The 15,797-nt window shown below is 39.7% G+C and overlaps 1 protein-coding gene and 1 long non-coding RNA gene across 2 annotated transcripts; one reads left to right on the forward strand and one right to left on the reverse strand.

The window, feature by feature from the left end:
• The first annotated feature begins 224 nt into the window (after positions 1 to 224).
• On the forward strand, positions 225 to 15,003 carry rskrb (ribosomal protein S6 kinase related b). The gene is made up of 13 exons (XM_041801840.1): positions 225 to 425; positions 4,819 to 5,112; positions 5,259 to 5,342; positions 7,788 to 7,856; positions 9,414 to 9,483; positions 10,316 to 10,423; positions 10,532 to 10,572; positions 12,296 to 12,323; positions 12,605 to 12,694; positions 12,870 to 12,958; positions 13,217 to 13,327; positions 13,425 to 13,538; positions 13,707 to 15,003. Exons 1-13 carry the CDS (start codon positions 396 to 398, stop codon positions 13,941 to 13,943), a joined length of 1,365 nt encoding a protein of 454 aa, XP_041657774.1. The 5' UTR covers positions 225 to 395; the 3' UTR covers positions 13,944 to 15,003.
• Positions 12,502 to 13,327, reverse strand: LOC121519063. Its single transcript, XR_005992687.1, has 3 exons — positions 13,200 to 13,327; positions 12,834 to 13,029; positions 12,502 to 12,642 (listed from the first exon to the last, which is right to left on the reverse strand). It is a non-coding gene; the product is annotated as an uncharacterized LOC121519063 (long non-coding RNA).
• Positions 15,004 to 15,797: the final 794 nt, after the last annotated feature.

Raw genomic sequence — 15,797 nt, forward strand, 5'->3', positions numbered from 1 at the left:
TGTGGTCTGCCACGCGAATGAAAAATAAAGCGCCTGGAATGATCGCGGATTTGTACAATCGATGCGTGTGGCCGCGAGTACGGCAAGCAGCAGGGGGAGCTGAGCTGCACAAGGTTGCTGTCTCATTGGCTGGCAAAGCTGTGGGCGGATTTGCGCTGACGTTGCCCATGCCCGGGATTAACTTGTTTTTATGTCGCCATATCTGTCACATTTTGCACCGCGGGGGTGTATGCACGACAGGTAGTGTTCGTGTTTGCTATCTGTATGAGATCGTGACTTCAAATCTAAAATCAGTGTGAGTGCTGCGCATGAAAGTGTGGCAGGGCTGCCGTGAGGTGCCTGGATGAGGAGCGGATGTCGCCCCGTGGTTGCAGCGCTGATGTCCCGTCGCACTGATGGGGGCCGACGGCAGTAAAACAAGGAAGGTGAGTGGTGTGAAATACCTGGTTACTACGGTGTGACGCGCGTGCAGGTGTTCCCTATTTCCATGTAAATGATAAAACGCTGGTTCGATGATATAAGCAAGACTCAACAATTTCTTCTGCAACTTCTTGAACAGTAGTATAATAAATTATCCTATAACGAAGTGGTAGTGTTCTATTAGTTACAACTCTATACTCCACCTTAAATCAGTGTCTTTTCTGAGAAGCCATTACCTTTATACCTTTATTTTGACAGCTGAGCCGATTCGCTTCCGGTATCGACGTCCAAAAATCAATTGGCAAAAATAAAAACACACGTCCTAATTAAATCCAAACTTCGACCAGTGTACCATCAGATCCAGGGCAGATCTAACACCGACGTTGTGTATATCGCTGTAGATGTGCTTCTTCATTATTTCCTATGATAATATCCCCTGCATGGCTGATTACACTCATTTTGCACCACAGAGCATCAGATCTGCTTTGCTGCAGCCCAGGGCGAAGATGGGCTCTGTGATCAAGTGACTGCATATGTAAATCAAACATTATAAAATGTTCTCATCCACTGAGAGCAAGAATTGTTTATGAAAGAAATGTGTTGGTCACTGAGCTTCACTAATGCTTACAGTACGAGTGGTCTTGTCCACAAGGTTTTAAGTCCCCAGGTTTGTCTGATCTCATGTTTAGGTAGACTGATCAAATAGGTAGCTCTGAGATAGGGTTGGTGCTAGGGCTGGGGAATTTTATTTATGTATTTATTTGCATTTATTTAACCAGGAAAACCTCAGATATTAATGATCTCATTTACAAAAGTGTCTTGGCCAAGGCAGGCAGTAGCACAATCACAGATTTACACACAAAAACATAAAAAGTCCATTATAAACACAAATCAGTCAAATCCAAGCTACAGAACAAATTCTTTAGTAAACATCTACAACTTGATACATCTTCCTTTAATTTATATTTAAAGAAATATATATATATATATTTAAAAAGACTAGCTCATCCAGACAGAATTTTCTGTTATAGATCTCAAGCTGTGGGAGCAGCATACCTGAAACTCATTTCAAGATGGACTTTGGGAACAGATAGCAAAAGTAAATTTTGTGTCTGTGTCACAAATTTAATGGAAACAGACAAAGTAAAGCCTGTAAATGAGGATATGCCAGTAATTTTGTCTGTGTGATCCATGTAGACCACCCGACTCGATCGTGCAGAATACAATAATGAGTGATGGACTTAAGTTTAGTTATGAACCTCAGTGCCCCATGATATACAGTATCCAAAGATTTAAGGCATCAAAAGATGAATGCATATATAAAATATCACCATAATCAGAGTGCAGTACTGCAGTGGCAGAAACAGGTCTTTTCTTAGCAGTAAAAGAAAAACAAGACATTCCTGATATAAAGACCAAGCCACAGCTTTAACTTTTTATCAGGTTCCTCAATATGAAGCTTTAAAGTCAGAGACACATCAGTCAAGAAACCAGCATGTTTATAAGAAGACAGACATTAAAAATAAGAACAACCAAAATGATCATTCCTGTTAATATAACAATTTAAATTGAATTAGCAATATTAGTCAAAATAAAATATATAAAAAAATTATTCAGCTTATGTCTAATCTATATTATATTGTTTTGTTTATTAAATGTTTATTCATTTGTTAAAAAAATGCATAAGATGAGACACTTAAAAATAATCACGTATTAAAAAATAATTTCAACATTACCCAATATTTGGTAATGTCTTGTTTTTAACTGCGGGGGAAATCCTACACATTGTCTTTATTACACAAAAACACTGTCAGCATTTCTGATTTGAAATAATGCCTATGTTTCTGTGCAATCTGAGCTGTGTTTCTCTGCAAGTTTTGATTGTTCCCTCCTCTCCTGTACAACCTTTTGACACTTTTTGTCATTAAATCATGGAGACTGTATAATACTTAAACATGTGGTATTGCAAAAGTATAGTAGTATCATAATTTTGACAACCTCATCCTTAAAGAAACATAATTGAGTACATTATATTTGGACACAGAAGATAATTTAAAAAAATAATTACTTCTGTAAATTTGTATCAGCTGAGGACAACTTTGCAAGACCACCATATTTTATTCTTTATACCAGAGAGCTACAATCTTATAAATATTCAGGTTGGAAAGAAACTCATTACATTTAATCAAACTACTGTAGTTTTTTGTTACTTTTACCTTTTGGAGTTCATTTTAAAATCACGAGTTAGTGTAGTAATTTTTAACCAAAGTAAAAGTTCTTCTACTTGAGTACAAAACCCTTGTACTTTTTTGACCTTTGTTGTCTACACAGTAGCACAGAGACAGGATGATTCCACATCACTTATCAAAACAGCTTTTTGATGTAAGACACATTTGCACCATGAGTGAAGCTATCAACTGAGTTGGAGTTCCCATCTGTGATTCAAGGTTCTCCTTAAGAATGCATAGTGAATATTCCCCATCAGTATGCATTGCCTTGCTATGCGGTTGACTTTGTTTTGTTAGAGATGACCCGCATTGGCAAAGATTTTCGAGAGTAACTGCACCTCTGTTATATAATCGAATGTTTAACATTTTCAAAAATGTGGTTGAACCATATGTAGACTAATATAGATGAGATCTAACTCCTTATTAGTTCAATTAACAGTGTCAACTTTGCTGTGTGTTTTATGCCATGATACAGGTGTGACAATACCAACCTGGTTGGAGATCTGTTCTCTTGTTTGGAAGGATGGATCATATTCTACCCTACAACTCCCAGTAGCTACTCAGTACTTAAAGTAAACTTAAATACTTTTAACTTTTACTGGAGTAGATTTATTGGTAATTCAACTTTCAGCCAAGTGAATTTTTAACCAGAGTAAATGTACCTTCACTTGAGTACAATAAAGAAGTATCCCCCCCCCCCCCCCCCCGCAAATATGTATGCAATATTTAACACTCTTAATCAGATATTTAGAATTACTTGTAATTTAACAACAACATAGAGCAAACAGAAATATCTGTCGCTTTCATTGGAAATTCCTGCATTTATATTTTAATAGCCATGCTCAATTTAAGAAGCTAATTAAAGCCAATTGAAACGACTTTTGTTGCAATGAGTAATCACCAGTGTCTTCATTTGTGTTTGTTTTTTGTTGTTTTTGCTGTTATGCATCAGTAATACATGTAAGATAGTTTTACAGAGACCAGTACAGCATTATATCTACTAATGTCTTGTAAAAAATTAAATATAATCTGAACAATAATAGATGCATTTTTCTTTTTCACCTTGTAATGCATCTGGTCTTTGTGCAGTGTGTTGTATTGGAAAGTTTCAAGATATATGGATATTTGAAACTGACCAACAGGCCACAGTGGAGGGAGGGACACATTTGGTGCCTTCCAGAAAGCCTCTACTGGTTTATTACATAAACAAAACATGTGTCCTTTGACTATATTTTTGCCTCAGTTCACATGGAGCTACTTTGTAATGTGTGCTAAATTAAGCAACTTTCCCTTTTTAAATACAGACATTAAAGTTCCTTTAAAATCTAACTATCCTGTGTGGCTCATATTGGCACTATTGGGTCATGACAGTCTGAGCTAAACTCCTTAAAAGGTTAAGTAACAGAAGAACTTGAGTGAGTCAGGTCTGCCAAGATAAGTGCAGATACTTGTTCTTCTGTGAAACAGTCCTGGATTACCAGCGTTGGTCAATCTGAAGCTCTTAGAGTTTACTGAGACATGCAGCAACACTGACAAGGCTTTTTAAAGCTCCTCTGAGGAGTTTTTAGCCACAGACACTGAGGCTTTGATACCTTACTATTAATAAATTAACAATAATAACATTGTATGCAGATGATATGCTGCTATACTTGTCTGATATAGTCATTGTACCAATAGTGATGATTTTTTTTTATTACACAGTATAAATAAATAAAACTGGAGCATATGTTATGAATGGACTTAGACTTTACCATGCCCACTTTGATTGTTTATAGATACAGGGAAAGGCTCTTTAAGAGCTCCACAGAACTGTCTGCTATCCTGTGAACTTACTGCTTCTTTTTACTTTCTTCTCTTTCATCCTTTCCTTGTTCTTTCTTTTCTTCCTCCCTTCCTTTCTCCTCTTTCGTTCCATCTTTATATACTGTATTTTCTCCCTCCCTTGCTCTCCGTTTTTCTTCCTGTCTTTTGTTGTCTCTTTCACCCTTTTCCCTCCTCTCCTTTGTCTCTTTCTTTTTTCTCTTATCTTGAAACCTTCTCTCCTTTCCTCTCTGTCTCCAACTTTCCCTCCTCTCTTACCTTTTCTTTCCTTGCTCCCCATCTTTGCTTTCATCTTTTCATTCCTTGTGTTTCCTCTCTCGCTCCTCCTGTTCCTTTGTCTTCTCTTCAGAGGCCCACTGGAGGAGGGCAGGCAGATGAGGACTTCTCGTCCGGATGGCGCGGCTTCCTCTCCAGCATGGGTCTGTCCCTGCCGGCAGGCCTTTGTCGTCTGGCCCCTACCGCCTTACGTTTGGGCCAGCGCCGGATGATCCAAGGCAAGCCCCCTGACATCCCAGAGCACGTCCTGAGGCTAGCAGGGGTCGGCCCAGACAAGCTGAGAGCTGAGTGGAGCCTGCCGGGGTTCATTACCATGTTTCTGCCTGAATTCCCCCACAGAACTGTGCCTGGGCACGAACACTTTCAGGTAGACCTCAGTTCAGTATCTTTTAGTTTTAGGTATGGTTTTTGACATTGACACCTGGTTTCTGTGATGTTTTCATTCGGTCATCTCCTCTCCATTTCTGTACCTGAATCCTTCTTCATCTCTGACTCTGTTCTTCTCTCCAACAGGTGCTGAGTTACATCGCCAAAGGTTCATTTGGACCCATTCTGAAAGTGAAAGACAAGACCAAGCAGAGAACATATGCTGTTAAAGTAGGTCCTCTTCTATACAACAATTACATTTTTTACTTACACAGAAAACTCTAATTAAAACAAACTTGTCCTTTTAGTGTACCTAATTACCATTTTTAAACTTTTCTAAGCCACATTTCACATGACAAGTCTTAGAAGCATCTTATTACAAGATGTAAAACACAAAAATAAGCCCAGCATTGTTTGTGATGCAGAAAAGCATTCATTTCCTATGGGGTAAATGCAGCTTAAAATCAGTTTACTTGAAATTTGACATACAGGAGCTCCCCAAAAAGTTAGACTACTATGTAAAAGTTCTTATCTCCAGTTTTTTACTTCCAAAAATTGAACTTTTATAAATTCTAGATTCATCTCATCCAAAGTGAAATATTTCAATACTTTTTTGTTTTAATCTTGATCTATTAAGAATATTAGAATATTGTGGAAAAGTCCAATTGGCAAAGGTTTCTTGAGCGTCCATTCTCTCACTCAAGTTAAGTGCAATCACACAACTGCAATCATGGGGAAGACTGCTGTCTAGACTTTTGTCCAGCAGGCAATCATTGACACCCTTGACAAGGAGGGTAAGCCACAGAAGGTCACTGCTGAAAGGACAGGCTGTTCTCAGAGGCTGTTTCAAAGCATATTCATGCAAAGTTGACAGGAAGTAAAAAGTGTTAGAAAAGTTGCACAAGCAACAGGGATGAACTCAGCCTTCAGAGGACTGTCCAACAAAGCAGATTCAAGAACTTATGGGAGTGTCACAAGGAGTGGACTAAAGCTGGAGTTGGTGGATCAAGAGCCACCACACAGACGGGTCCAGGAAATGAGCTTTAAGTGTTGTGTTCTTTGTGGCGAGCCAATCCTGAACTACAGACAACATTATAAGTGTCTCACCTGGGCTAGGAAGAAAAAGAACTGGACCATCGCTCATTGGTACAAAGTCCTGTTTTCATAGCATGTTTTGATGAGTGGTGTTCTGTTGCTGGACTTTTGTGCTTGTCATGGAATGTCTATAATGAACACCATGTTCAGGCCTAAGGGTGTCCACATGTGCACTTAGCACCAGGACACCCTTGGTTGCAGTTCGATGATCAATTTTGTAGTCATATCATCGGCCACATATCCTAGACACTTGGGTAAAGAGAGGGGCAGAGCTGTCAACTGATCACCACCTGGTTGTGAGTTGGCTCCACTGGTGAGGGAGGATGCCGGTCAGACCTGGAAGGCCCAAACGTATTGTGAGGGTCTGCTGGGAATGTCTGGCGGAGCCACCTGTCAGAAGGCGCTTCATCTCTCACCTCCGACAGAGCTTCAACCATGTTCCTGGGGAGGCAGGGGGCAATGAGTCCGAGTGGGCCATGTTCTGTGCCTCTATTGTCGAGACGGCTGATAGGAGCTGGCGGTGAGAGATGCCGTCAAGCTGAAGAAGGAGTCTTATCAGGCCTTTTTGGCCTGTGGGACTCCAGAGGCAGCTGACAGGTACTGGCAGGCCAAGCGGTTTGCAGCTTCAGAAGTTGCCAAGGCAAAAACTTGGATGTGGGAGGAGTTGGGAGAGGCCATGGAAAATGACTTTCGTATGGCTTCAAGAAGATTCTGGACCACTATCCGGCATCTCAGGAGAGGGAAGAAGTGCACTGTCAACACCTTGTATGGTGGAGATTGGGCGCTGTTGACCTCGACTCGACTCTTGACTCATTGCGGGTCGGTGGAAGGAATACTTTGAAGACCTCCTCAATCCCATCGACACGCCTTCTGGTGAGGAAGCAGAGTCTGGGGGCTTGGGTGTGGGCTCTTCTATCTCTGGGGCTGAGGTTGCCGAGGTGGCCAAAAAGCTCCTCGGTGGAAGGGCTGAGATCCGCCCTGAGTTCCTCAAGGCTCTGGATGTTGTAGGGCTGTCTTGGTTGACATGCCTTTGCAACATCACATGGACATCAGGGACAGTGCCCCTGGACTGGCAGACTGGGGTGGTGGTTCCCCTCTTTAAAAAGGGGGACCGGAGGGTGTGTTCCAATTACAGGGGGATCACACTTCTCAGCCTCCCTGGAAAGGTCTATTCTGGGGTCCTGGAGAGGAGGGTCTGTCAAATAGTCGATCCTCAGATCCAGGAAGAGCAATGTGGTTTTCGTCCTGGTCGTGGAACAGTGGACCAGCTCTACACTCTCGGTAGGGTCCTGGAGGGTGCATGGGAGTTTGCCCAACCAGTCTACATGTGTCTTGTGGACCTGGAGAAGGCATTCAACCGTGTCCTGCAGGGAATCCTGTGGAGGGTGCTCTGGGAGTATGGGGTATTCATTCTCATGGACTGAAAGTATTCTTTAAAGGTCACAATTCCTTGTTATTTCCACTGTAGTAATTGAAACCCTTAATCCAAATTAGCCTGTTGTAAAATTTAAATGGGTGAATAAATATTTTTGATGGTGTCTAGTGCATTCTTATATGATCTCCCTGCTTTTGTGTGCACAGGTTATACCTAAATCAGAGATTCTCAGACTCGGTGTGTTGGAGCAGTCAAAAGAAGAGGTCATTGTCCATGTGAGTATTTAGCAGATTTTGAACATTTCAGTGAACAAAATGTAGTTAGAAAATTTTGTCTTTTAAATGACTTGATTTTGATTATTTACAAATAACACCAGTTTACTTTGGCTTTGTTAGCCACTCATCATGAAATCCTTAATACCATGGCTTTTCACCGGACATCACTACTTTTTTGCAAGCTTTTATATGATTTTCAAGAAATATAAATATGATAAACTTTACTGCCTCTCTTCTTTAGTTAGTTCTTTACTAACTTGTACCATAAAACTTCATACAAAAGCCCATTCTGCTAAAGGACCCATCCTTCTCATTACTGTGGTTAGGCCTTATTTTTCTATGGCTGAAATAGTTTGCAGATCAAAAGGAAGGAGAGAACAAGCAAAACACTGAAGAAATAACGATGAACTTTGACATTTGTACCAAGTAGAGTAATGCTAGTCTTTGTACTTGTGTGATCAAGAGGGTTAAAGATGAGCTGGAGATTCATACAGGATGTCTGCATCCACAGAATGTGAGCACAGCCTTTCAGGATGCATTTCGCTGCAGGCCAAAGTGACTTGACTGATTTTTTATGATAGTTTGAACAGTTTGAGTCACAATGAATCTGATCTTTCCAAATCCACTTTCATAAATGGATCTATGAAGTTCACACATGAGTCTGATGCAAGCCACTTAGGCTGCATTCACACTTTAATGCTCATTTCTGATCTTTTGTTCAGATTAGTTTTTCAGTTTGGCTGTTCACACTGCAGTAAAATTCCAAAAGATGAGACATGTATCTGATGTAGTACCACATATGAAAGTGGCCTGATTCTGATAAGAAAAGATCTGATTCAATGCGATTTGTGCCATTTACACTAAGAAAAAGAATCAGATACAAGTCACATATAGTAAAAAATCAGATTTGGTTCACTTTAAACTGCAGTGTGAACCTAGCCAATTAAAAAGGGAAAAAAAAAACAATCAGAGCAAAAAAAACTTGAATTGAGCATTAAAGCTTGCAGTGTGAACACACCTAAAAGTCTCCTGCATGGCAAGGAGAGATGGGATGGCTCTGCTGACAGGCAAACTTTATCACCATAAATGCTGCCATCTCGAGACTTTCTTTGTGCTGTGTTCTCAAAGGGAGAATTTAGTTTAAACCAACCAAGCTGCATATCAGTCATGATATCACATATCAAGATCAGTCAATAAAAATCCCCATTTTATTTGTATAGTGCTTTTTGCAAGGACACTTGACAAAATCCCTGTAACCTGGAGACAGCACTTTAAAAAAGTAGCTGAATTAGCTGCATCAGCAGCAGCTAAAGGCAGCTCTGAGAAGTTTAATCAGTGATGTGAACCTTTGCAGGTAAATAATGTAAAACAACAGCTCGTTTATTTAAAGTATGCTTCTGCAATAGCTAATTTTAACCAGTGTTGTCGTCCCAACTAGCCGCATGCTAGTGAAGTTAGTAATGAATTCAGATGACTAGTTTTGTAAAAGTATGATGGGCTTCTATCAGTTGGTCAAAAGTGAGATTTCTCAGGCTGATCTTGAACCTTTGCCCACAGCGTCAGGTTCGCCATCCATTTGTCCATGACCTTCAGGACTGCTGGCAGACTCAGCGCCACCTCTACATTAGTGAGTCAGCTAGAAACCAGTGACCCAGTCCAACCCAGATCCACATTCTGAAACCCCTCACTCCCCCTTTGCTCACCTCAACACTGGACGTTTTGTCCAGAATCTACCCACAATCCCCAACCCCACACCAAGAATACACTGAACAGAAGACAAAGTCTCATTGAAACCCTGCACTAACCCCAGTCTACCACTGCTTGTGCATTCTTTATCCATTCTACCCCTTTTTCCTCTCCTCCAGAGCAGTTACCCTTTATTTCTAAATCAGCCACTGACTCAGAAAGTGTGACCCAGTTTGTTTGCTTCCCCACCCCCTGTGAAAGGAGAGAGCGTTTAGCCCGAGGACCAGATGTTGAACGCTTCTGCAGCTCAAAACAAGAGCACACGTGTCACCATCGAAAGAGATGTCCTGCTCGCTTTAACAGTGAATCATCACTGAATCATATCAGCATGATTGTAGATATGGAGTATATTTAGAGGAACTCAAGGAGCTTTAATCTGGAGAAATAGTCTATGGAAGCCACAACTTTTCTGTAAATCTGTTGTATCACAGCTTATTTTGTTGCTTATAAGTAGCAGCAATCATCTTTTCATCCAGACCTATTCACTTCTTTGCCACTTTTTTCTAACTTGAAGCCCTGGCACCTGTCTTTACTTTCAAAAGAGGATAGTTTCACTCTCTCCTTACTTCCAGGCTGCCTCCTTCTATCCTTGTTCTTCACCAGTTTGTTCTTTCCTTGTTTCTTTTCCACGTCCCGCTGACCTTCACTCTCCCCTCACATCTCATGTCCTATGACAAACACATGATTTAACGCTGTCTCTTCTACCCCTGCAGTGTGTGATTACTGCAGTACAGGAGACCTGTACACTTACTGGCAGATGATTGGTCAGTTTTCAGAGGACACAGTGCGTGTATTTGCAGCAGAACTGGGCTGTGCTCTTGGTACGTATGCTATGTAATACAGGGAAGAAAAAAAATATGGAACAGTGATGGATGCCAGGCATTTTAGTTTGTCTGTTTTTTGACTTTGATATTTTCTGTTTTTCTCAGGCTTTCTGCATGATTTTGGGATCATCCATCGAGATGTGAAGGTAGGAAAAAACTGAATTCATAGATTTAAGGCCAAAATGACAGAGTGTATTGTTGGACTCTATATTGTTTAACAGTGCCTATAAAAAGTATTCACCCCCTTGGATGTTATACCCTTTTATTGATTTAATGAAGTAATCATGGTCCATATAATTTTGCTTTTTTGACCAAAGAAATTACAGGAAAACCTCTTTGCATACTCTACATATAACAACTGTGGCGGTGTTTTTCACCAGTCAAAGCTTTATGTGAGAGTGGCAAAGAGAACACCACTGTTAAAGAAAACTCATTAAATCTTGACTCGAGTTTAACCAGAAGGCATGTAGGAGACTCCATGGTCAAGTGGAAGAAAGTTTTTGGTCAGAAGAGAAAAAGAAGTGCTTTCTGGCCACCAGACAAGACGCTATGTTTGACACAGCAAAAACTGCACATCACCACAAACACACCAGCTCTGTGAGGCACAGTGGTGGCAGCATCATGCTGTGGGGATGCTTTTCAGCAGCCAGCCCTGTAAGGCTCGTAAAGATAGAGGGTAAAATGAATGCAGCAAAATATTGGGAAATTCTGGACGACGATCTTATTCGATCCGCAAGAGAACTACGATGTTGGAGGAGATTTGTTTTCCAGTATGACAGGACCTGAAGTAGACAATGAGAGCTACACAGAAATGGTTTACAGACAACAACGTGACGTTCTGGAGTGGCCCGGTCAAAGCCCAGCCCTCAATCCAAAAGAGAATTTAGTTTAGTTTAGTCTATTTTCAAGAGACAGCATGTAATGGCATTGATCATTCATACATAATAAATAAAAATATGGTTGCACCAGATTTAGCAAGTTGCTCATTTCCATCTGTTGTCCCATATAAAACTGATGTTAAACATAAATTAAAATCCCATGTGGAAATGAAAAACACCAGACAAGACCTGGACTTTAATGCCAGATCCTTGTGCAACCTGACAGAGCTTGCTTGAGCAGTCTTTTGTTTGCTGTGATTGCAGCCAAAGGTGCATTTACTAACAAGGGGGTGAATATTTATGCAGACACTTATTTTCTAACACATATTATTATTTAATTGAAAAAACAATCCAATGGGATGAATACTTCTGACATGCACTCTACATTTCTTTGTTTTTTTCTTTGATTTTAGCTTTTGACAATGTGTTGAAATATAGACAGCCTGCTGCACAAAAAACTGAGGCAGGCTTTTTATTTCTAGTCATTTAATGGCACATCTTGGTTCCAGGGAACATGTTACATCATGATAACGTGTCCCAATACAATTTTTTTTTTATCCCATCACAAGCCTTTGCAGATTCGTGAACTCACGCACTGCACACCTGATGCCATTAAAGTCTGTGAGCGTTCAGTGCTTAGGCTTAAGGGGGGAAGATTTGGATCAGGCCTGTATCCTCTTCTTCTTGTAATACTAATAATGTTACTAAAATACTAAAATTCAAAATGTTCTGAAACAACGTGTCAATAAAATTAGATCAAATTAGGTGGTCAAGATGATAATAAACACAAAAATACAGGATTCAGACATTAAAATGTGAATAAAAAGAAGAATAGAATAAGAGTAGTGGTAATTATGTGTCAGCTGGTAAGTTTATCTGATGTAAAGTGGCAGATATTCTATTGATAAATGTCCATGAAGTTTAGTTAAAATACAGTGATTAGGTGTAGGAGTAGATGGTAATGTTTTTAACTATTATTTCCTGTTTGTAGATGGAGAATATACTTCTGACAGACAATGGTGAGTATGAGCTTTTCTCCAGCAGAGAGCAGCAAAGCTCTGTAATGATACACAGAAGCTTCCAAAGGGATTCTTACGGTGCTTAACTGTCTTTAGACAAGAACGAGACTTTGTATCCATTCATATTTGCTGAAATTAGTAAATTATGTTTGGTGTATTTATTTATTTATTTATTTATTTTTGGTATGTTTTACTTTATTTGATATGCGTCAGTCAGAAGAATCTGAATGTAGATTCATGTCACGTGCACACAGTGATGTGATTAAAATGGTTTGTTCCAGGACACCTTCGCTTAGCTGACTTTGGTTTATCCCGTCGCCTGGAGAGAGGAGGAAGAGCATTCACCATTTGTGGAACAATCCAATACATGGGTGAGAAAATGTCCAACACATAATCTTAACATTCTCTAATTCTTACCTAAAATTAACATTTTGTTGTATTTTATTTTCATAATAATGGATGTGCTATTGCACCAGTATGTAGATTTAGTTATTCATAAATATTAAGTACATTCAGTGTTGTGAGCATGCTCTGTCTGCTCTGCAGCCCCAGAGGTGCTGAGTGGGGGACCCTACAACCATGCAGCTGATTGGTGGTCTCTGGGAATCCTTCTTTTCTCATTGGTTACAGGGAAGGTGCGGTGCGATGTTACTCTTTTAGTGACGTAACTGAGCTTGAATCAGACTGCTGGTTTGAAAAAATAAACCTGTAAAAACAAATTTAATATGTTTATGATGAGATAATTTCAAATAATTCTTTAAAAGATGGTTATATTAAACTGTGAAGTTTAAGAACATTTTTGTAGATTTAAAACTGAAAGCTATTTTTTTTCTAAAATCTGGTCAGTACTAATGCTTTTTCAAATAAAAGTCTTACTTTTTAACCGTCCTCAGTTCCCCGTGCCTCCAGAACCAGACCACTGCAGCATGCTGAGAAAAGTGCGAGGTTTTCCCTATGAGATGCCCCTCTGCCTCACCCCCCCACTGGCCTTGCTTATAACTGAGGTAATGCCTCAAAGGGAAATCATATTGATATAAAACCTTCAAACATTCAGCATCTGCTGTCTATTTTAAACATATAACGACATATTTCTCTGTCAAGCTTTTGTGCAAGAGTCCTGTCCGTCGCCTGAGAACCCTGGAACGTTTCAAACGCCAGACCTTCTTCAGTGGAACAACTTTTGACCTCGCCCTGCTGCAGCGCCATCCTGTGGAGGTAACAGAAAATGTTTAAAGCTGTGACGTTTTAATAAGAGGGCTAAGGATTTCTGCTTCATCTGTAAGTGGTGAAAGTGTGTCCAGTTGAGAACCACTGGTCTTAATGGTGTCATTATGTTCAAACATAAAACATGTCATTCAAAATATGTTTCTCGTCTCTGTTCAGGTGATCCTGAAGCTGAGAGAGAGACCAGACCGAGCCGCAAAAGCTCGGAGAGGCCTCACTTTGTCTCTTCAGCCTCTGAAGGGCTTCGATTATGACCTGTTCCTCAGCCCTCCTGCCACGCCGGAAACACAGCTGGATGCTAGCGCACACATTCACACAGCTGTACCGCTCCCCGGCCCTGCACTCACACTGCAGCCTCCTCAGGGAAAAGGCCCACGTAGGGAAGTGTTTGTCTGACAGAGTCTGAGTTTACAGAATGGTTTTATAACTCATTATATTTAAAGCTTGTTTTTTTCTGCACTCTTCTTCACCCGTACACTCAGGTGTGGTGAGCCTTCTCAAATGTCTTATGATTTATCCGAAACTAGAGGAACTTTTTATCCATTTTCCTACTTGTGTTTGTGACTTTCATGGTGTTTTTTTGTTTTGTACTGGACACATTTTTAATCTTTATTTGTATTACTTGCCTTTCTCCAATGAGCACCTTTTCAAGCCTACCCTATTTATATAACAGTTTTGCAAGACAGATTTCACTGTTGTTGCTTTACCTTCAGATTTCCAGACTTGTCATGGTTGCCCTGATAGTACATTATGTCCAACTGCTATCTCATTCACCCCACTAAGCAAATTCTTGCTGATTATATACACTGCACTGACTTTTCTTACAGCAAGTTACAAAGAGTCTCAGGAAATAAGAAAACAACCAAATCCATCCATAGCTTGTGCTTTTATCGGCATGTTTCAGGATTTTATAATTGTTTGGGCAGAAGTAGAACATTTGCCTAATTTTTTTTTAGATTTCTGCAAAATAAGCTACTACTTCCTTTAAATTTTTAGCCAAAACTTGACCTTTACTGAGCACAGTTTGCAACTAGAACAATTACCTGTCCTTCGCTACATGCAAATCTTTTAAGCATGACAACATCAGATTAAAACGTGTATGCCTTTAATATCCGCCCTAGGGTAAATCAGTTCTTCACAGGGACTCAGGGAAGAAAAGGATTTTTTCCCAGGTCTGCACTGATTTTGTCTCCAAGCTAGTGACTGTAATTTCATTACATTATTGTGTACCTTCAGTTAAATTTGACAGATACAGGGCTTTTTTTCTATTTTCCAAGGCTGCCGAAACCTTGGCCAGTAATGTCACCCTTATGCACTTACCTGGTCATCACTTTATGTTATGAATTTGTAAAGTACGCCCTGACGTGTACCTGAATGCCTCACATTTGTCCTCCTGAGCTTGCTTCTTTTGTCACATAAATGCTTGTTTATAAAAGTCTCTTTATAAAGTTTATATGAACATTTTGGATGCTATTTGATGTGGTCTGTTACGTTACAATGTATTTTTGTAAATACCTCGTAGCACATATGGAAAATTAAACTCTTACTGTAAAGATTTTTGTTTGGATTTTGTGATTCCTTGTGGAAGTAAAGAGAGAGTGAAGGATTTGTAATATAGTTTTCAACATATCAGCCAGTGAACTGAGAAACTATCATTGCTTCACTTTATCAGTTACACCACAGTGTTTCTGCAAAAATGGCCCATTTTGAACAAAAGCAGCAGAGGGCATTTATTTATGCTCCTGTAAGAACTTTAAGCAGGTTATGAAACACTCTAAAATTATCACCCATGCCTATTTATGAGCTAAAAAAAAGCAAACAAGACAATTCCCATTAAAAGACACCTCTAGTAAGAGTGCCATTAAAAAGTATTTTTCCCCTTGGATGTTTTATCCTTTTATTGATTTTATCAACCAATCATGGTCAATATAATTTGGCTTATTTTTCTATTTTTATACAACAAAAACTCTTTAATGATAAATTGAAAACAGCACATCCAATGGGGTGAATACTTTTTTACAGGCACTGTGGTTTTAACGCCAAAGTGGGCCTATCACCTGGTGGCTGCACGCCTTCGTGAGTTATACAATTGCCAGGCAGTGTTGGGTTAGTAGGGGGTCATTACTGAGAGTGATTGGTAAAAATCATAGCAAGAGCTACATTTATTAGCAAGTAAGAGATGAACAATAGAGGTGATTAAAATTAGTTCCATGTCAAATTAAAAAAATAAAAATGAATAACAAACAAAAA

Source organism: Cheilinus undulatus, linkage group 12, assembly GCF_018320785.1.
Source record: "Cheilinus undulatus linkage group 12, ASM1832078v1, whole genome shotgun sequence".
NCBI lineage: Eukaryota > Metazoa > Chordata > Actinopteri > Labriformes > Labridae > Cheilinus > Cheilinus undulatus.